This window comes from Carcharodon carcharias, chromosome 14 (genome assembly GCF_017639515.1).
Source record: "Carcharodon carcharias isolate sCarCar2 chromosome 14, sCarCar2.pri, whole genome shotgun sequence".
In the NCBI taxonomy this organism is placed as follows: Eukaryota; Metazoa; Chordata; class Chondrichthyes; order Lamniformes; family Lamnidae; genus Carcharodon; species Carcharodon carcharias.
In genome coordinates, this window is record NC_054480.1 from 18,396,557 (window position 1) to 18,409,164 (window position 12,608).

At 44.4% G+C, this 12,608-nt stretch overlaps 1 protein-coding gene across 2 annotated transcripts in view; it reads right to left on the minus strand.

Annotated features, from left to right (window-relative positions):
* Positions 1 to 4,287: 4,287 nt before the first annotated feature.
* plcg1 (phospholipase C, gamma 1) overlaps positions 4,288 to 12,608 on the minus strand; it is a 155,875-nt gene continuing 147,554 nt past the window's right edge. For both annotated transcript variants that reach the window (XM_041204279.1, XM_041204280.1), the window contains 5 exons: positions 11,545 to 11,659; positions 9,089 to 9,250; positions 8,419 to 8,513; positions 7,559 to 7,740; positions 4,288 to 4,818 (listed from right to left, as the gene is read on the minus strand). In XM_041204279.1, coding sequence (XP_041060213.1) covers positions 4,779 to 4,818; positions 7,559 to 7,740; positions 8,419 to 8,513; positions 9,089 to 9,250; positions 11,545 to 11,659 — 594 coding nt within the window. In that variant the 3' untranslated portion in view covers positions 4,288 to 4,778. The remainder of the gene's footprint in view (positions 4,819 to 7,558; positions 7,741 to 8,418; positions 8,514 to 9,088; positions 9,251 to 11,544; positions 11,660 to 12,608) is intronic.

Consider the following 12,608-nt stretch of genomic DNA (forward strand, 5'->3'; position numbering starts at 1 on the left):
TTGTATAGAGCCTTGGTGAGACCACATCTTGAGTAGTGTGTGCAGTTTTACTCTCCTTACCCAAGGAAAGATATACCGGCCATAGACGGTGTGCAATGAAGGTTCACCAGACTATTCCCAGGAGTGGCAGGATTGTCCTATGAGGAGACTGGGCTCACTAGAGTTTAGAAGAATGAGAGGTGATCTCATTCAAGTGTACAAAATTCTGCTTCCACTCTTCAGCCAGAAGGTGGTGAATCTTTGAAGTTCTCTTACCCTGGGCTGTGGAGGCTCAGTCATTAAGCATGTTCAAGACAGAGGCCGATAGCTTTCTAGATACCAATGACATTGAGGAATACGGGGATAGTTTGGGAAGATCACATTGAGGTAGAAGATCAGCCATGATCTAGGTGAATGGCAGAATGGCTCGAGGGGCCGAATAGCCTACACTTACTTCTATGGGTCTTAATGTAGTGAGGGCACATTAAAGACAAACTGGATAAACTAACAACATACAGACTGGAGTATCAGGAGGTTGCCTTGAAGATCCAATTACATTCCAATTCCTAGTCTTACATTTTGTTGTTTCTACAGTAAGTTCTGTGGCGCGGTGTGACCATTTGCAGCAATTTCTACACATACAACAAATTTCTACCCAGTACCACAAAAACAGCTGCAGGCATTGAAAATACCAGAATGAAGATACTGCAAATCAAATGTCCTAGTTAATAAAATTACCAAACTGCTTGCTGCCTTCTGATGGAACTAAAAAGATAAAGATATAAAAAAAGTAAAACTGTGGATTCTAGAAATATGAATATTAACAAAATAACAAAATAAAATGCTGGAAACGCTCAGTGGTTCCTTTCAGCAACTTTGGTGTTCACACCAGAAAAGGAGAGTGTGGATAAACAGGGGTCGAGGGGGTCTAGAATGAGGGGAGACAGATTAAATGCAAGGGCAGGCAGCAGGAGGGATTCTTTTTCACATGGACAGCTACGAGGCTGTGGAATGTACAGCCACAGCTAATGATGGAAGCAGCGACCATGTTGATATTAAATGATTGAAGGAAAGCGGTTGTAGTGAGTTAAAGGAACAGGGTGGGCACAAAGGATTAAGGTTACTGCTTATGTGGAGCAGAAACACTAACAAGGGTTATTTTGAGCAGTTTGTTTCCCTGTTGTCATTTCTATGTAATTCTAGGATGGTGAAATTAATCTTCAGTTTAATGAATTGACAAGGTTCTCATTTTCAAACTCTTCATTCCTCTTCATTTTAGATATAACTTACAGCACAAACAGGCTACTCAGCCCAAACTGATCTATGCTCCACACAAGCCTCCTCCCTTCTCTCTTCATCTCATCCTATCAGCATATCCCTCTATTTTTCCTCCCCCATGTATTTATTTAGCTTTCCCTTATGTACTTCAATGCTATTCATCTCCACTACTCCTTGTGGTAGCGAGTTCCACATTCTAACCTGGGTAGTGAAATTTCTCCTGAGTTCCTTATTCGATTGTGACTATCATATATATTTATGACCCCCAGTGTTCAACTAGCGCTGCCATGGAAACAAGGGCTGAAATTTTCTGGCCTCTCCCAACAACAGGATCTTGGATGCTGACACCAATGGACTTTTGAATAGCTTGCTGCATCCACCGCAGTGGGACCTGCTGTGCCAGGGCTGGTAAATCACTCCCATCTTCTCTTTCTCTACCCGTCATCATTTTAAAGGTTTCTATTAGGACACCCCTCAACCTTCTCTTCCCTAAAGGAAGGAGCCCCAGCATGTTCTGGTCTTTCCCCATGGTTATATTCTCTTGATTCTGGTATTCACTTTTGTAGGTTTTAAAAAATTTATTCTTTCACAGGATGTAGGCGTTGCTGGAGAGGCCAGCATTTGTTGCCCATCTCTAATTGCCCCTTGAATTGAGTGGCTTGCTCGGTCATTTCAGAGGGTAGTTAAGGTTCAAACCGCATTGCTGTGGGTCTAAAGTCACATGTAGGCCAGACCAGGTAAGGATGGCAGATTCCATTCCCTTCCCTGAAGGTCATTAGTGAACCAGATGGGTTTTTAGGAAAAGTGATAATAGTTATCATGGTCATTACTGAGACCAGCTTTCATTTCCAGATTTGATTAACTGAATTTAATTTCCATCAGCTGCCATGGTGGGATTTGAACCCATATCCCCAGAGCATTAACATGGGCCTGTGGGTTATTAGTCCAGTGACATTACCACTATGCCACCATTTCCCCCTTCGCCACTGCCTCTATATCCTTTTCAAAATATGGAGGCCAGAATTGTACATACCACTCCTAGGGAAATTTAGGCCAGCGGGATTTTATGGTCCCTCCGAAGTCAACGGAGTTTAGAACGGTTCAGCGCATTTTACAGCCTCATCCCCTGCCTCGATGGGGCCGTAGAGTTCTGGCCCTAGTGTAGTCTCCAGCCATATGTCACAGCACAACTGCTCCCCTGCTGTGAATCTCGTCAGTTGGCCACTCTTTATTCCATGGCTGGGGGCCGATCAGCCAATTTATCCATGCCCACATTGTGGAAAGCCACGCAGGTCTGAAATTGGGCTTCACGGCCACGTTAGTACGCTCAACAGATGACTCTACACAAGCAAGAAATGGCCATTTTTGATCATGAAGGGAAACTGAAGATGTCAACACTCCCCACAGACTGCATGCCTTGCTGGCTCTCCCATATTCTTCATAAGCCTCCTAAAATCCTCTCTTTTTGATGATCCAGCAATTTCCTATCTTCTGTTCTCATTCCCCTTATAAGTTGTTCCAAGATATTCTTGTACATTAGGGGTGATCTGCAAACCATAGAAACCATTTTTTTCTCTTTATTCTTTTTCATGAAATGTAGGTGTCACTGGTAAGGCCAGCATTTGTTGCCCATCCCTAACTGCTTTTGAATGGAGTGGCTAGCTAGGTCATTTCAAAGGGCAGCTGAAGGCCAGCCACATTACTGTGGACCTGGAGTCACATACAGGCCAGCTCAGATAAGGATAGCAGATTTCCTTCCCTAAATGTTTTTAGGGCAGTTGATCATGAAGTTTGTTCAATTCCAGATTGAATTAAATTGAATTTAAATTCCACCATGATGGGATTTGAACCCATGTCCCCAGAGTATTCACCAAGGCCTCTGGAGTACTAGTCCAGTGACATTACCACTATGCCACCATCTCCCCTACTTGCCTTTATGTAGGGTATTTCATGACCCCAAAGTGCTTTAGAGTCTTTGAAATGCTTTTGAATTCACAGTTGTCACATAGGGAAATTGGCAGCCAATTTGCACACAGGAAGTTCCCACAAGCAGTGATGAGATAATGGCCACTGTTTTGGTAATTTTGGTTGAAGGCAAATATTGGCTGGAACGCCAGAAAGAATTACCCGGCCCTTTGAAATAGTTCCCTGTGATCTTTTTTGCATCCAACTGTTAAAGAAATCTCATGCAAAGAGTAGCACTACCATGTCATCAGCTTAGATTTTGTGCTCAAGGCTCTAAAGTGGAATTTGAACATGTAACCTTCTGACTCAGACTAAGCAATACCACTGAGTCACAACTTGAGCATTGATGGTGCTCAATTTCAGTGAGAGGACCTGTACCTTGAGAGACAGGAAAGTCAACCCCTGTACCATAACCCCAAGACCCACCCAACTCTCCCACAATGGATAACTGGCATCACACAGTATATAAACCCAGGTCCTCTGATTGAGTAAAGTACCAGTGTGCAGCCAGCAGAGCTATTATGCTAATTTATCAAGCAAGTATTTTTTTGGGCCTGTGGCATATGGAAAACAAATTTACAGGAATCAGAGGGCACTGATTTCAGTTAATTGGAAAAATTCCAAGGTGGGGGGAGGGGAGAAGAGGAGAATTCTTTTTTATTGACGAGAAAGGAGAGATGCTATCAAAGCTTTTCGTCTTGCACTCATCAGGATAACTCGCACGAAATTACCAACTGCAACAGGGGAACTTCAATTTATGGCACGTGAGAAGAGAGTGCTGACTGATTGGCAAGTGGATTCTAATTGGTGGGAAGCATTGCCATGGGGAATGCAGTATGGAACAGTTAATTGCCATTACCTGGTGCCAGGCCATTACTGGCACAGAGCTCTGAACAGGTTTTATCCCCAGGATACAGAGAGCTGTCCAGTGGCCACCTGCAGTGAACGTTCTTACTTTGTGGAACAGAAGCCCCCCCGTGGCCTGTAAGCCAGTGCCCTAACAACACTATCTTCTACCGACACTAGTATGTTGGGAGTCCAAATAAATTGCACAGGACAAAGATCTTACATCATGGTCAAGTATTTAATAAACAGACTCTACTTTATGGCTTGTTGTGCCCTGGGTGAAAGGCATGTTTACCATTATATTACATTTTACTAACACAGACACATTGTATATTTGATGTGTTCTTTAAGTAAGAACAATCCTCACAGTTTAATAAGCAGTAGATCATGAATGACTGACCAGGCCACACGCTTGAACTGAAAAGTAATTACGAAGATGAAACACTGGCCAGTTCCCATCTCTGTACAATGTGAATTTTCTTATCTTTCTCTTCTTTAAAACTACTTTTTTTTTTTGACAGCACGTTAAAAAAAATGTCACTTATTCTGAAGTTAAAATGTACTTTCCTGTGAATACAAGGGTTAGGAGTCGTACTGGAGAAGCTGCCCGAAATAGGCCAGAGCAGCAAGAGTTTCCATAGGAACCAAATTACAGCAGTCCACGTCCCTGGAAGTGACAGGGCGTCTGCACAGTCCGTCTCCACCAGCCTTCATCTGTTGTCTCCACTTATCCTAGTTCTTCTCAATAATCTGAGCAGAAGAAACAAAGTGATGCCGTTTTACAGGTGGTGGTGGGGATGGGGAACAGATTATAAGAATAATTTAATTAAAACTTAAACTAAATTTAGAACAGCTACCAAAAAGCGCAGCCTCACACAAAGGATAATAATTGGCTGGAATAATCCTCTAGACAGGGTGGTGAGGGCACAGATGCTAGACTGCTTAAAACATAGATGTTAGACTGAGAAAGCTAGAATAATATAGGGGCAGTCTCTGGCGGACTGAATAGCCTTTCATCACCCTGGAATTTTCTTATATCCTCACCAAGGGAGTTGTGCAAATTCTAAGGTTTCATGCTAGAATAATAACACTAGCAAAACTGAATAAGCACACACACACACACACATACATATATACATAAAAGCAGTGTACAGATTATACATACCCACATACATAAAAGATTCTAATGGGGCTTGACAGGGTAGATGCTGAGAAGCTGTTTCCCTGGCTAGAGCAGGGGGCATACTCTCAGGATAAAGGTATGGCCATGTTAAACTGAAATGAGGAGAAATATCTTCACTCAGAGGGCTGTAAATATTTGGAATTCTCAGCCATAGAAGGTTGTGGGTTCTCAGTCATTGGGTATATTCAAGGCAGAGAATGATAAATTTTAGGACTCCAGGGAAATCAAGGGATATGGGGAAAGGGCAGAAAAGTGGAATTGAGGTCAAATGTCAGCCATGATCTTATTGAATTAGTAGAGTAGGCTCGAGAGGCCTCATGGCCTACTCCTGCTCCTATTTCTTACGTTCTTAGCATAGTGCTTAGGTTGAATACATCACCATATCAAAAACAGCATAATAGAGAGAAAGCAAACAGTATATAAAATGCAACAGAGATTAGGAGAAACTTCTTTAGCCAGAGAGTGGTGAATCTATGGAATTCATTACCACAGAAGGCTGTGGAGGCCAGGTCATTGAGTGTATTTAAGACCGAGGTAGATAGGTTCTTGATTGGTAAGGGGTTCAAAGGTTACGGGGAGAAGGCGGGAGAATGGGGTTGAGAAACTTATCAACCATGATTGAATGGCGGAGCAGACTTGATGGGCCAAATGGCCTAATTTCTGCTCCTATGTCTTATGACAACAGATTGTATGGAACGCACACAGGCTATACATAACACAAAGTATAAAGTAGGAACAAACAGTGCATAAATAAATGTAGCCCATAAAATAACACATTCTACAAGGTATGGAGCAGGCAGAGGCATTATGCAATGCAAAGCACGACATGCATAAAATAAATAGGTGCACAAAGTACCAAGACATTTTTTAGAACTGCTTATTACTGATCAACAATAATGACAATTGTTTTGTTTCTCTTCCAACTTCAAAAGTCGTTTGTTAAAGAGGCTTGGGTGAGCGGCTTTGTGTAACTATGGTTACCAGGTTTGACTTTCTTTGCCCCCTCACCATTCTCAGCTCCAACACCAGCCTGAGGCCACTGGACACTAGGGTTGCCAATCCTCCAGGATTGCCCTGGTGTCTCCAGGAATGGAAGTTAATCCCCAGGACACTGCTGTGGGAAATTTCCAGGTAAAAATTAAGGGCACTTTAAAAAAAAAATCTTTCAATGCTTTCATTTATTGGGTTTGAAAATATTAGAGTTGAAGTGAAAGGGTATTAGACTGGGGGCGGCGGGAGGGTCATGTGATGATACATTGAACCACGGTTGGTAGCCCTTCTCTTTCCAACTCAAATCAAAGGTTTCTCCTAGACGAGCCCACACACAGTGAGCACATGCATAACAGTTGTGCTAAATTAACGTTCTGCTTTTCTGCTGAACTTGCAGGCCTCCATATGGAGTGCTAGCCGCTGACTCAAATGTTCTCCATTAATACTGTAAGGATCGTATCACCATGGCAACAAGGCTTCCTGAACACAGGGGACGGTGTCATGGTGACCCAGGTGATGCAATCGCAATGTTGAGGTGCTTTATCACAACTCATCCAACCGTTTGTTAAAAAATCACATTTCGGTTAAAAATACAAAACTGTCTTCTCCCAAATAATATGAGACAGATCACATTATGTTACATTAAGGCCAACAAAAGGACCGGGTTCAATTCTCAGTCTGTGCTGAGTTAGCTGATCATGAGGGTACTGGAAAAAATCACAAGGCTGTGGGAAAAGAGCAGGTGAGTGGGGCTAATTAGATAGTTTTATCAAAGTGTCAGCACAGGCAGGATGTGTTGAATAACCTCCTTCAGCGCTGAATGATTCAATGATATTTGTATTTTTAAATAAAATGTTAAATTCTTTTATGGGATGTGAGCATTTGTTGCCCATCCCTAAATGCCCTTGAACTGAGTGGCTTGTTGGGGCCATTTCAGAGGGCAGTTAAGAGTCAAATACATTGCCGTGGATCTGGAACCATATGTAGGCCAAACCAGGCAAGGATGGCAGATTTCCTCCTCTAAAGAGCATTAGTGAACCGGCTGGGTTTTTACAACAGTCAATGATAGGATAGTTGTCATGGGCGCCACTGAGACTAGCTTTTTAGTACCAGGTTTATTAACTGAACTTAAATTCTACCAGCTGCCATGGTGGGATCTGAACCCATGCCCTCAGGGTATTAAGCCTGGGCCTCTGGGTTACTTGCCCCAGCAACATTACCGCTGCACCACCATCCTGACAGGACCATAAACCAGCTGAACTGAGCTGATTCCCTTCATGGGTTAAATTGTTACATTTCGAAGTAAAACCGCTTCACCTTCTCTCTCTGGTCTCGGTGTGCTCCAGGTGCTGTTCTTGAAAAAGTCGTAGATCCTCCTGCTGATATCGGTTATCGAACGATCCCTCCCTGCCTCGGTAGGTCAGCAGCTGGTTGGCATGGTCAGCATTGCGCTCCCGGAGAGACGGGTTTGAGGGGCACAGAACAGTGTCACCATTTTCCTGGGTGAAGAGAATAGTAGTTAAAATTAATAAGGAGGAGGGGGGCCAGCGGCCAGAGGGCAGAGGGGAAGACAGAGGGGACACAGAAGGAGCAAATGTAATCGTACAATCATACAGCACAGAATAAGGCCATTCAGTCCATCGTGCTTTTTCTGCTCTCTGAAAAACCTATATAATTAGTCTTACTAACTTGCTCTTTCCCCAAAGCATCCCTCCCCCCAAAAATAATTTTCTTTTTAAGTAGAGAACCAGCTCCGCTTTGAATGTTACAGTTGAATCTGCTTCCGTTCCACTTACAGGCAGTGCCTTCCAGATTACAACAACCTGTTTTCACTCTCCCCTCAAACACTGGGTGTTTCTACATTTTACTCCGAGTGCCGGGTTCCATAGGAACACCTGCCCTCAATTATCTGCAGTCTGATTAACACGTTTCCCCTGGAGGATCCGGGCGTGCTTGGAGTCGGAATTTTTCCCTGAAGCGCTGCAAGAAGTGGAAGGAAAATCACTGCTTCCAGCTTAGCGCCGGTTGGATTTTCCACAACTTAGTGTCATCGGATTCAGGATATGGCCAGAGCCGGTTCAAGTCTCTGATCAAAGACGCTATCTGTGTACTGGGTGAACCACAGTCCCCCGATGACACGTTGGGCACACTGAGTGGAATCGTCAGACCCCTCCTACCTTGATCACTGATTCCAAGGCCTCCAGACGGATCATCAATGCTGCCAACTCGAGGTCCTCACTGTAGCTGTTCTTCAAAGGCACGGAGCGGTAACCTGAGATGACGCGAAAGACGATGGTGAAACATCAAGCACTTCAAGGGAAACGGCAAAAGGGATGGGGGTGGCGGGGGGGTGCTTTAGGGGTGGGGTCGGGAAACACGAGGACAGACAATGGAACTGAGCAACTGGGGGTGGGGGGGAAGGGGGGTGGCGTAAAACCACTTGGAAATGGTTGGTGAAGCAGCGCAAGGGTCGGACAGCAAAAGAACACGAGGGATGGATGGTTAAAGATAGAGGAACGAGGAATGAAACACCACAGAGTGGGGAGTGAGGCAACATGGCCGCAGGCTGCCAAACCACACAAGGGGTGGAATTTTATTCCGGTGGGATTTTACGGATCCGCTTGAAGTCAACGGACTTCTGAATGGCTCGCCATATTTTACACCCCCCCACTCTGCTGCAACAGGGCCGTAAAATTCCGTCCCAGGGATGGGGACCAAAATGACATTGTTGGCGGGGGCGGGGGGTGGGGGGGCAGATGGTTAAAAAGAGGGGGGCGAAACAGGACAAGGGACAGATGTTGCACAAAGCGAGGAATGGGGAGAGGAGAAAGCTTTTCTTTGCTTTACCTGTCCTTAAGGCTTTGACAGGGAAGGTTGCTTCTGCCAGGAAGTTCTGATCGCTGAACACATCCTCTTCGTAGACAACAAATCGCAAGAAGCTGAATTCTGGGTTAGTGATGGTTATGGAAAATGACTTTGCTGTCCATGTGGGGTTCAACCCGTTCACTGCTAAAATGGAACAACAAAGCCAGTTATTTTTTAGACCACGAGAAATAAGAAGTTTAGGAACTGCAAGAGGCTCAGCTCACTGGGATTTGCATTTTCCATTACAATTTTCATTTCATTTTCAATTCACTAAAGCACTCACGACTTCCATCGGAAATCGCTGTGTCTTCAGCTGCAGAGATTCAAAGCTCTGGAATTCCCTCCCCAATTCCTTTTCCTCCTTTGATGCTCCTTAAATCTACCTCTTCGACCAAAATTTTGGGGCATCTTCCTCATTTTTCCTGTCAAATTTTGTTGAAATGCCCCAGGAAATGCCTGTAGAGGTTTCACTACATTAAAGATGCTATAAAAATGAAAGTTGTTGTTATTCATTACTAATACTGTGTCACCATATTCAACAATAATAAGCTACACTCTGAACTCAGCCTTTTAAAAAACATTTCCCCTGCTTTCTTGGTAATTGTTTTCCTCTTCCCTCTTGTTATCTCTCCTTCTTGGGATGAGCCTCTAATGAGTTCAACCTCCTCAAGTGGTTGGTTTTCTTGGGTAAGCCACTGGCATGACAGTCACTGGAGAAGGCTGATGCAGCCTATATAATCTGGGGAAGGATGTCACAGCTGAGTCCAATTATGTCCTTATCTGGATACACCCAAAAATATTCCAGCAGGGGACGACGGACTCCAATCAGAAGCAAGACCCTGACCAATGAGCACCGAGGATAATGGTAATATCTTGACCACAATTCTGGCTGAATTCAAGTAACCCAGCCTCAGGCGGGGATTGAACCCATAACCTTCATGGTCTGTGTGGTCCCTCAGGCCATCCCATATAATGACACATCCTTTGTAGGTTCAGATTTATGTTTCAAAATATCACTTTGTAGCTCAGTGGAAGCTAACTTGTGCCTTAAGTCGAATGGTTGTGGGTTCGAGACTCAGTCTAGGATTACCGAACCTAGGCTGCCATCTCTGAGCAGTACTGTGGAAGAGCTGCACTGTCAGAGGTGCCACCTTTTGTATGAGATGTTAAAGCCAGGCCCCATCTGCCTGCTGAGGCAGATGTGAAAATTCTCATGGCACGATTTGAAGTAGTAGCAGAGGAGTAGGCCTGGTATCCTAGGTATCCATCACCTCATTTCTGTATGGAAATTCTGCACAAACTGGCTACTTATTTTCCTATGTAACAGGGAGCACATTTCAAAATACTTCATCAGTGATGGAGTGCTTTGGGGCAATATTGAGGATGAGAATAATAACACAGAAATGCAAGTTCTTTCTTTTATCTCAAAAGATGTCAAATACCAACGCTCAGGTTGAAAGCAATGCCGGGCGCTGCTATTTGATCTGTCACATGAAAACCATTTTTATTTATTCTCTCACAGGATGTGCGTATCGCTAACTAGGCCAGTATTTGTTGCCAATCCCCAATTGTCCTTGAGAAGCTGGTGGTGAACGGCCTCGAACCATGTGGTGTAGGTACACCCACAGTGCTGTTAGGAAGGGAGTTCCAGGATTTTGACCCAGCGACAGTGAAGGCCTAGGTCAATGCCGGGTGCTCCAGCCAGTTTCATTCCATTTTTTACTTTTCTGTAGTGATTTGGTACAATTTGGGGGCTTGTTATGCCATTTTAAAGGACAGTGATGAGTCAACACAGTGCTGTGGGCCTGGACTCACATATAGGCCAGACCAGGTAAGGATGGCAGATTTTAGTGAACCAGATGGGTTTTTATAACAATAGCTTCTTGTACACCACTACTGGGAATAGCTTTCAATTACAGAATTATTAATTAATTGAAATTAAATTCCACCAGCTGCCATGATGGGATGTGAACCTGCATCCCCAAAGCCTTAGCCTGGACCTCTGGATTACTAGTCCAGTGACATTAACACTACAACACTGCCTCCCTGAACTCATCAAATGACATTTAGTACTTCCTGTAACACTGGAAATATGGAGGGTGATTGGAAGGTTGCCGAACAGGCATTTGCAGGGAGACTATTTAAGCAGGTTTAGTTTTTACAGCAGTACCCTGCCTGACCATGCGTTAGGACTAAATTGTGAAATGAAACCTGAGGGAACTGCAGCCTCGTCTGTGGTACCATCTGCGCTGTTAGTTAAAATCCAAAAGTGTGGTTGGTGAGACTGCTTTATAGGAAGTCCACATTAGCAGCTACGCCAGAGTGGAGAACAAATTGAAATGGTGAATATGTGACAGCAATATCACTGGGACAGTTACCACAGTAAGTGCGTAGGGCCTCAGCTGCCTCAGAATTGGAATTAAGGAAGATATTCTTACCTACGATCTCAGTCTTGTATTTGCAGTTATCGTAGTCAGCTCCACAGACCTCGACCTCTACAAACGGAGAGGTTATGCCTCTGCCGTTCTTCGGCAAGTGTCGAGCTGCCAAGATCTAGTGTAAACAAATTTAAGAGGGGGAAAACCATTATCCACCTTTTGCAACTTTGCCACGCAGTGATCTGTTTCTCCAAACTACTTATGAGTTTTCCTGACTCTGATACATTTCAAGCCTTGAAGGTATTCATTAATGGTCATGGGAGGACTGGCACTGTGGCACCAAGTGATGGGCACACACTTAAGGGTTTCCATCTTTCATCAAGTCCAAACCAGAGAGGGGCAAGGTGTACCATCGCAAGGTAAGTGATGTGGTGCATTGTAAGATACCCCACGAATTTCAGCGCGCACCACATGCATTGATGATCTTTCAAAGCAGCATGGTTACCTTGAGGATTGCCTTAAGGTTCCATCATAGCCCTGCCAACCTGCATCTCATCAAACTGCTGCAACTGGGTGGTGTATCCACAAGCATGGGGTCAGCTTCAATCTTCATGTTGCTGACAGCCAGCATTCAACCCACCACCCTCAAATTCTTCGCCATTATCGCCCTCCCGACATCAGATTGTGGATGAACCAGAGCTGCCTGTAACTTAATGCCGGCAATACTGAATCAATTTGATCCTTTCTCTGTTGGAAACACTCCACCTTGCCCTCTGATTCAATCCTCTTCCTGGCTCCTTCTAGCCTTGACAATGCTTCAAAGTTCATTATTGAAACTTGCCATTTCCACTTCAGTGATGTTGCTCTCCTCCAGCCTCATCTCATCTCTCCTACTGCTGAAAGACCCATGCTATCCACAATTCCATGGGTGCCGTTGCTATCCACAGCTTCTCCGACCATCTCCTCACTGGCCTTCTGCCATCCATCCTACGTGAACTTCAAGCGGTCCAAACTCACCATCGCTCGCATCCTAATTTGATACTAGGCCCCACTCACCTTTCACCCCTGTACAGCCCTGTCCACCAATGAGATTACTTCAGATCGACAGTGCCCTCCCAGCCGCT